At 42.5% G+C, this 10,130-nt stretch overlaps 1 protein-coding gene across 1 annotated transcript in view; it reads right to left on the minus strand.

Annotated features, from left to right (window-relative positions):
- The window catches only part of LOC307076202 (protein diaphanous homolog 3-like), a 217,329-nt gene extending 210,090 nt beyond the window's left edge, over window positions 1-7,239 (minus strand). The window contains exons 1-2 of the mRNA XM_079737096.1: window positions 6,771-7,239; window positions 823-1,014 (exon numbers count right to left, since the gene is read on the minus strand). Of these exons, the coding sequence (XP_079593222.1) occupies window positions 823-1,014; window positions 6,771-6,878 (300 nt within the window). The 5' untranslated portion in view covers window positions 6,879-7,239. The remainder of the gene's footprint in view (window positions 1-822; window positions 1,015-6,770) is intronic.
- Between the last annotated feature and the right edge of the window lie 2,891 nt (window positions 7,240-10,130).

Below are 10,130 nucleotides of genomic sequence, written 5' to 3' on the forward strand. Positions count from 1 at the left end.
CAGACACCCAGCTGTAACAGGAGAACCATCAAAGGCAGCATCCCCACCACCACGTTTCCCTGGTAACCGGTATGTCTACTGCTGCCTGTCAGGCTGAGCGCAGACTCACATCACTTTAAAGACCCCCGTCTTGTCCACCTGACAGCCCCCCCACACACACACACTCCGCCCCAGTCCTCTCCCTTAGCCCTGTTACCCCAGCTCTTCTCCTTATTCCTATTTCCCCCAAGTTCTCCCCGACCAGTTCTCCCACTTTAGTCCTCTAACCACTTTGGGTCTGAGGTGTAGATATTAAAACATCCATTGTCATGTTATTGACAAGGTATTGCCAGATGTGGTGACTATAGTACTCTCTTAAGCATTATCGTGTGACACACACACACACACACACACACACAGCAGGAAATATAGCCCGTCTGATGGGCTTTTGGATCAGTACATGTGATCGAAAGCCCATCAAAATGATACATTCCTTCGTCAAAGAAGTCATCAAGTTGAATACGTCCATTTCATGTGCCAGCCTTTTAGTTGCTCGGGTACACATACATCAGGTCGAGTCGTAAGTGTGTGATGACAACACCTGTTATCTCGCAACAGCCTAGCTCCCATACACATCCATTCACCAACCCATCCATCCATCCACCCACCCACCTACTCACCTATCATCCAGCCATCCACCCAGAGCAGAGTAGAGCAGAGCAAGAGAGAGAGACAGAAAGAGAGAAGGACAGAAAGAGACAGAGAGATGCAGAGCCAGAGAGAGAGCTAGAGAAAGAGGATCAGAAACTCAGGAGAGACCAACAACCAAAGAGCACAACATACCATCATCTTCTCAAACAGAGCCAGGATCTCTTTCTCTGAGGTGATCTTTGAGGACAACTCCTCTAGCTGGGAGATGGTGGAGGAGGAGGTGGAGGAAGCAGTCGACCAATCAGTGGAGCCGTGCTTTGCGTGGGCCAAGTGGGGGCGTTCCTTCCTACTGCCTGGGATACGGATACTGGCAAACCTGTCCAGCTGTACGGGGACAGAAAGCAAGACATAGGATTACCAACATATCCAAAGCATCATGGCCATTCTTTAAGGGTGACAAAGTTATGTAAAATATGCAAAAGCCTAAAACAAATGAAGGGGTTAAAAATTAAGGGGTTAAAATTCAAATAAACACACAACTCCATGCTGTACAGGCTATGCAAGGCAAACGCTTGGTCATCGGTGAACAGCGTGCAGGGTTTTTCAGTAGTTTCGCCACCAGCAGTCATTACTGCTAGTTATCGACCACCATAGATTCTGTTAGTGAGAGTTAACGTTAGTCAGCATCCATTCCTGAAAGTTAGTTAGTTAGCTAGCTGGTTACTAGTACAGACAGCAGTTGAAAGAACCTACCACATCATCTGTGAGGCTTCTAAAGTGCAAATTCTATTAAAAAAAAAAGAAGAATATGGAATTAGGAAAGATAAAAAAGGTGACTAATGATCAAGTTTAGCTTAATTTATATAACACCTTTACAAATGATGCTAACAAGAAACCTCATCATTTGTGTCAGAGGAGACGGCAAAAGAATTGAACTAAAACTATACATCCTGAATATTAAGATAACAACATAAGAGAGTGGGACAGGAATAAACAAGAAGGGCCCGTTACACTGAATAAAAAAGAGTGGGAGGGGTCATTTATTACAACTTTGTCTTGTGATCATTGGGCTGGTATTTTAGTGAAGACCTCAAATGGTCTCGTTAAGAATAAAAGTATTTCAGAGTTTTAAATAAATGGAATAAAACTTCAGATGTAAATGTTGCTCACACATATACACACACACAGACACACTCTATTGACTGTGCATAATATTTCTAAGAAGTGGTGGGTTCTTTTTCGTAATGAATGGTCCTGCTTCAGCGAGCACCGCTGCTACGAACGTCGCAACACCGGAGCGCATTATGCAACCACGGTAAAATAAAAACACCCACAACTCCTCCGTTTCAACCCTCGCGAGGCCTCCTGTCAAAATGAACTCATTACACCATGACGTTTCAGACTGACGCCGTGTTACGTGCACAGTAGAGAGATTAGGTCTTTTGAAAGTCGCATCTCGCGTAAAAAAAGAGGACGGTTGGCAGAAGTATCTGTTTGGTCTCCGCCTCACACGCTGCAGCGCCTGCACCCAAGAGACATCAATCAATATGCTTGTCGTTAATTATCATAAAATGTACAAGGCAGGCAGGAATACGACACGTCAAGCTGTCGCCCAGGCACCACTCTAATGAGTTGTCCTAGATTAACATTCCCTACTTCAGCCGCTGTACACGCCTGTCTCACGGAGGGGAAGAAAAGGATGATTAAAAATATAAATACATCTGCAAAGTGTCTGAAAATAAGGAGCATTTTTTGCATGTGGTCACATCAAATGTTTGTGTCCATTGTTGAATTGTCAACCATAAAACAGAATTCAGAGGATGGAACTTCTGGCTTCTCAAGCCAGGCCTTGTAAACCCTGAAGCAGGCTTGTTAGGCTCACTAGATGATGTCCACCTCTGGGGGGACCCGGGTTCACTAAACACACACCACCAAGGAGTAAAAATAACACTAATGACATGTATTACTGTCCAAGAGATCAATAGAATCGAGCTCACCCAGGCCTTCACCTTTGACCTTTACCTAATTATACTTGCTGGTGCCCTTGCTCTTGAACCGCAGGACGGAAGCTAAAATGTCTCTTCCTGATTGTCTATAATTTATCCCAACCCAGGTCACATATGGTGCAGCGGATTCAATAGGTCAAACTACTAGACAAGAGCCATGCATTGCCCGAATCCAGATTTATTCAGATAATGAGTGGACAAATTAATGGCAAATTTCCAAAAACAAAAAGGTGCCAAATAAAGCCCCCATCAGCAGATTTTAGAAGTGCATGGTGCATTCAGAATGCAGATGGCCACTTTTCATTACTGAGGTTGTAAGCAGGTTGTAAGCTTTGGGGAGTAAGAGGACACATACTGTAGTATACATGTGCTAGGTCTGATGTTGATAAGCTATTATCTACCTAGATCTACTGGCGCGCTGAACAAGCAGGTATGCTGATATAGCAATCATAGATCTGGGTGGACACTCATGTCCATTAGTGAAATTACAAGTGGATTGAAATGAAATGGCTCGTTATGGCTAAACATTAGGAAAGGCAATCGGCACGGACCTCATGACAATATTCCACCGATTATTGCGTGCCGATATGATGAATTACAATCTGTAACTATTGCAATTCTGTAAAAAAAGGCAAAGCAAACTCTGTGGGACAGAACGTTTAATACGTTTCCCACTAAGAAGTATCGTGGAAGCATAGAATCCACATTCTCACATGAATGTTTTTTCCTCCATGGTTGGCAGGCATAGAAAGGGTAAAGGAGATGCTTGCTTTGTTCTTCATACACCATATCTCTGCTCTCTTTTGCTTTCACCTGATTAACCCCCTATTGACTGCCACTTTGGTCTGGCATATTTAAATAGTGACAACTACTTATTATTAAAACATGAAAACACAATAAATAAATTTAGATACTGGAATTGACATAATTGGGATAGCTTATACCATTGCTATGATAATATACTCGTAAAATTTGACTGGGTTAGCTGCACTGTTTGTGACAAGGTCGTTCAAAAAAAATTGTTCCGGATGAAGGAGATACCTAGATTTAACGCTCGATTAGCAGCCTGTTAGCAGCAGTTAGTTAAATGTAGATGGTGTCTCATCTCATTCATAGAGCAAGGAACAGTGGTGAGTCACCAATAATCTAAGCTTTTTTTCTCTGGACTAGAGGGTCAAGGATATTATAAAAAGAGAGGAAGATCAATGAAAGGCAGTTTTAAGGCAACGCTGAATCTGCAATGTCAGATAAATAATACCTGAAACTACTTCATGGTTTACTTTCCAATAATGACAGACAGCAAGATAAAGCGCTTGTAAGTATGTGGGTTTCCAACAAGCCTATCGGGTAACCATTTGGTGTTTTTTTGTAAAGTTCTATCTGTCAAATAGAAAGTGTAACCACAGGAGTCCTGAATGTACCATTAACATTGAATATACAACACTAGAAAGTACACGCACGTTTGCACACACCCATTTAGCAGAGAATATATAATAGGAAAAGCACTCAAGTAGGAACACCTGTTCCAATCAGTTTAAGCCAAGCTTGTCAAGAGAAGAGACTTTTTTAAACAGTGCTGGAGGATGCCAACTGGTTGTGTTGATGTAGACACATTTTCTTAGTATGTATCTGCGTGTTGTGGTGTGTTCGTGTGTGGTGCATGTGAATGCCTGTGTGTTTGTTTCAATGCAAGATTCATAATCTACTCCCAAAGCAGTTAGACTCTCTTCCATCTGCTAGAGACAATCAATAGCAACAGATGCATCACCTTGCTCCACGCAGACTAAAGATAATTAAGAATCATTCTCAACACACAAACAACTAAACACGCTGCCTTCAAATGGTAGCATGTACCTAAGCGGAAATTGAAATTCACAGGACATAACACTGCAACAATCTCATCAAATTTTTCACATCTCAATGAAGCCGAGAATTTGCCGCAAACTGATAACGGTTTCGGCTGAATAAGGGAGAGAAAGAGGACTGACACATACATCATAATGACTCGATTGGACTAGCCAACCGCGTGGAAGCAGTACGGTAATGCTCCTTGCCCACACTCGCTCAAGACCTCCAGGTGTGTACTTCCCTTGGTAGGAGAGGCCATACACTGTGTGAACTGGGCCTGGGAGACTAAGCTTATTCCAGTTCCCTTGGAGCCGGGGGAACCCTGCTGCTGTTACCGCAGGTGCAACATCCTGCAGTCAGGCAGTAAACAGAGGCCCCGGGGCCGCTGGGGGTGGCGGCCGTTTGATCGCCTTCCCTCAAAACGTTAGGGCTGAGGAATAGTTGGGAGTGAGAAGATGAAAATAAGCATCAGACTAGCTGGACTAGGCTTCATACCCCTCCCTACGGGAGAGAGTCACACTCTTAATGGGAAGTCAAAACAGAAAGCTCCTGCAACCATCCATTACTTTAATAAGGTTTATTTCCACTGCTCATAAAGATTTTGTGGTGACAGCCCTTTTCGGAAGCTTTTCTTTTATACACTTTCAGAACACATTCATGACATGCAGAAAAGCTAGTCGCACAAAATTAGCACATGTCGCCTGTTTCATTTCCTGGCAATTTTTTTTCTCTTGCTGATTTTAACCCCGAAAACAAGATTTCAGTCCTGCAGGCAAAAGCTCACATGGTGCCTCTCCATGATGTTCCTGGTCCTGCATTGCTCCCTGCTGGTCCTTCTCTGCTACTACAAGTTTATAACAGATAACATATCTGCATGGATTGAAATAACAGTGCAACTAAGCTTAAAGGTCACTTAAAGCATATAGATAACAAAGAAGGTAGCTAAGGGAGATTAAGGTGATCTATTCCAAGTGAAAAACATCCAGTCTGCACCAGATGTAACCAGATGTTGCCTAAATTATAAAATCATTTGTATATTATACTAATATTATTATCAATTTAGATTTATCTACACTATTTCATATTATTAAGATATAGACTTGACTGTAAACATACTCTGATAAATAGATGATGTGATATGTCAACATTTGAAATTTTCAACATATAAAAAATATATGCAAATAATGAAAATGATTTACATTTTCTAAAGTTAATAGAAAATAACTTTAGAACCATGTAAGAAGAAAACAGGGAAGAATATAAATGATTAAATTCTTTCCCCTCTTATTTTCAAAGATACATACAAACAAACTGCATGTAGAGCATACAAACTGCATTTCCACATTCAAGGTCACATGGATGAAGTGGAGCTGGTCAGATCAGGCAAACCTGCTAGCAGACAACACCCCAGGGGCCAAAGGCTAGTAGACCCTAGACCCCAGGTGAGATGACCCTCCAACTAACCCCCCGCACACACACAAAACAGACATAAGGCACACACACACACACACACACACACACACACACACACACACACACACACACACACACACACACACAAGCTGATAGATTAATCACATTTTGATGGTGATTTTCCTTTGCTTATGCCTCACACCGTACAGTATTTATGTTAAATTGACATGTTATGTTGAGTGAGAACATAGAAGACAAAAACCTAAAGTGACCGACCTGGACACATCGATCTTGCCCTTACAAGGGAACAGTTGATGTGCAATAGCAAGGAGCAATGGGATTAGCCTGGAAGGTTAAGTCTGTGCTAATTTTAACCTTTTGATTTCACCCCAGCAAACAAAATCAACAGACCAGCAATGGTGAAGGTCAGTGATTAAAGAGTGGACTTTGACTTAAGATATTCTTTTGACTCCTTTTGGAAAAATTGGATGGAGCCCCTTCATCAGTTAGTTCAGTTCTCTGCAACTTTTGTCAATAATCAACCAACTATGAAATTGAGAATGAGCTGAACAGAATCAGATTGTATCATATTTGTGTATATAGAGCAAAGCATTCTGGGTTGATGCTTTGCTTGACAAGGAATAGTTGAAATGGCATTGCATTCTGTCATGCGGGAAAGTTATCCTGGTAGGGAGGGAGGGAGAGAGGGAGGGAGAGGGACCACCTCTTTGCATTACTTCTCAAATACTGGTATTTCCACTTCTCACTGTATTGCACTATTTGTTTAAAACACGTTTACAAGCATGTGATATGTCGACACATCAAACCGACAGCGAGACAGACACACATAACGTCACCTTGTGTCATACTTACAAACTTCGCCTTACGGTCTCCATCGTCATTGCCAGGTGTGCTGAGTTGCGAGGTGAAGCCTTTCTTCTTCTGGTGTTTACCTTCCCGTCCAGCAGAATAGCTATCCATAATTTAAGTAGGGCTGCGTACCAGTATGTATGATCTAAATCAAGCCTGCGTCCCAATAAGTGAACACAGGTGACAACTAGCGCATACACGTTAGCTTGGCGAAACTGTCCTTAAAAACACAGCAAAATTACAACGAATCCACTATTAACTACAAAGCCCTCGGCCGTAGGATCTGAGTGCCAGGTTGGCTGCTGTCATCCAAACCCTTTGAGAAAACAAGCTGCTGTTAGCGCTATGCTACCTACCCCACTTTGGTCCAGCACGCTAATCAAAGTGGCTTTTGCTAATCCAATTAATGGATTTTCTAGTAAAGTTTTGATTTCGCTAACACACGGAAGGCTTAGGCGAATAACTGTTTACTTCTTCCGTAACAACTACAGTAACTGTCTGAAGAGCAACCTGCTAGCATGAAAAAACGCACATATCGCGTATTATTTTCCAACGAGTTTGTATTCTTTTTTTTTGACAAACCCGCGCCGCTCAGCTGTCGTGTTCAATCCGACCAATAGTGGTCCACCATTTGAAGGCGGTTACGGCTATTGGTCGGGCGGACACTTTTTGCAATCCAAGCGGGCTGATGACTGGTCAGTGAGCTTGTCACTCATATTTGACTTCGTGAGGGACGTTGGTTTAGTTTCCATCGTTATCCTGATTGCAAAAGTGGATGAAATGTGTTTAACGGCAGCTATTCAGTGAGGTATGCGTGACATGTTATTTTACAGTAGTATATGTAACATGATGAACTGAATCACATTTCAGCGAGAAAGTATGGGTAAGGCTGGCGATGAAGCTGATGTATACCAGTTCCGTGTTTTAACGGCCACCTCCTTGTAAATAAAACAAACGCACCCCAGTATGCTTGGACGTGCGCGGGAAGCGCAACGAGGATTCATGACTCATACTACAAAATAGAACCTCTGGGGTCGAACCTTCTTTAATAGGTCCATGGGTCGAACATGTCGAATGTTTGTAAATTGTTGTCATGGTTTTTATTTATAGGTGAACCCATAAACATTATTATTTTTATTAAACGTAATTTGTCTTATTTGAACGAGAAAAAAGTTATCGTTGCAATTTTGTCACACTAATTGAAATAAGTCCCCAATTAAGAGAAAATGGGTAAAATCCTATTTAAAAATAATTTTGCCATTCTCCCCCAAAACAGAGAACGTTCCACTCTGCTGCGGACGCAGCTGGAGTTATTTTCGTGACGCCAGACTTTTCCTATGTAGTATGACGTCACAACACGACCAAGTGGCACCAAAACCAACAGGTTTGTGTGGATGGGTCTGTATGTACAGCAGTTGACTGCGGTGTCCGCAAGAAAGTTGGGCTTTTCGGACACCACGGAGTGTGTGGATGGTGGAGCTCTGAGTAGCGATGCATGTAATGTCAGCGTCCAAGTTAGGCTTCCCGGCACCTATATGTGGCGGATTTCACATACTGAATGTTGGCCAACTTCGGCCAACATTCTGTAATTGTGTGCTGGTGTTTGATGGGGCAGTGATCAAGTACCACAAGGCTTGGTAACGTTTCAGTGGTTTGCCGTCTGTATTGCTGAACTGCTGTTTTGCCATATTTTCTGATGAAATAACAGTCTGATGTCTGTGAATCACTTTATTATCCAAAGGTAATAATGAGGGATCCTACTCAATTGTATTGATGTGGCACGTTTCATACACAATGCAGACTAGCTTGCTTCACATAAAAACAGGATTCAAAAGAAAGCATAAAAAAATATTTGAATAAAATAATAATGAACGTAAATGTTTGCAACCTTGATGGGTCCGAGTGGGAGCAAGTCTCAGATCTTGCTCCCACTCAGATCTCGTCCGTGTGTGAGCACCTGCTCATGCCCATCTCCCAACTGGGCAGCTAGACTGGGCAGCCACACTGGGCAGACACAGTGCGGCTTCCAGGGACTGGCTCCAGTTCTACTAGATTTAACGTCATAAGTATGTCTTGGTGAAGTCGGAAACCCAAGCGCCTGGAGGAAACCCATGTGAACACGGGGAGAACATAATCTCCTCTCTTAAAGGTCCCAGCTGGGTTTACTTTGAACCCAGGACCCTCTTGCTCAGAGGCCCTCCTGTGGCACTGTGCCACTTCCAGGTCATGTAGATTAAAGGGCTCATGTCATGCCACCAGGTGTGGGCGTGATTAGCTGGTACAAGCCGTTTGGCACAGGGAAGGAATGATTTTCATAGTGACATCACAAGTGGGCGTGTCCACCCAGATATACGAAGGATAGATTAGCAACGTTTGCTACAGTCCATTGGGTAGGCTGGTAGACTGATCTATCCAGCGTAGATCTAGGTGGACACGCCCACTTGTGATGTCACTATGAAAATCATTCCTTCCCTGGGCCAAACGGCTTGTACCAGCTAACCACGCCCACACCTGGTGGCATGACATGAGCCCTTTAAGTAATTGCTCTCTGAAGATCACAAAAGGTATGAGGGGGACCTTCCTATCACTTAAATATCTGGGGAAGTGGCTCCCTGTCACTCAATTCCCATAGAATAAATCTCAGTTAGTTATTTGAGAAGGCTTGCACATAGGTTTAATCATGCTGTTCATCAGAATCACAGGAAGATCATGAAAACACAGACAAGGAATAAATAAAAAGGTTGTACAGCCTACATTGAACACAATATGCCTAAAACATAAATAGGCAGGACTAATTGGTCACTTACAATAGAATAGAATAGAATAGAATAAATGGGTTTATTAATGCAATATTGGTAATTTGGTTGTGTAGCCTAATCGACAGAAGGTATGTTATATTATAAATGTTATATATTGACCTTCAGAATCAGACAAGCATCTGTGAACGTGGCATTATCCTAGGTGCACATTCATGTGTGTGTTTTTATGGGAGTGATCAGGTGGCTCAAGTATTTTAGTCTGCAGCATTTTTAGGTTTACAGGTAAACACAGGGAGGAGTAGCCCTAGGCGATAGAATTGGTATGTGAAATCGCTGCTGGAAAACAGGCAAAAGCACGTCTGCTTTTTGTTGTACCTAGGAAACAGAAACCAGTTCGTCCACATTAGTTTGTGTCTCCGATCAAACCATATTTGAAACGTCTTTACAAAGGACATTAAAAAGGCTCATTCATTTCAACACATTGGCAAAGCCTATGAATGCATTGCCAACCTGTGTAATCGACGTTTTGAAGATGGCCATTGGAAAGTGCAGATAGAGAACCGTAACGGTTTTCTGCAGTCGAAAGTAATTTTGTGTTAAGCCT

The sequence above is a fragment of the Pollachius pollachius genome, assembly GCF_949987615.1.
Source record: "Pollachius pollachius genome assembly, chromosome: 5".
NCBI lineage: Eukaryota > Metazoa > Chordata > Actinopteri > Gadiformes > Gadidae > Pollachius > Pollachius pollachius.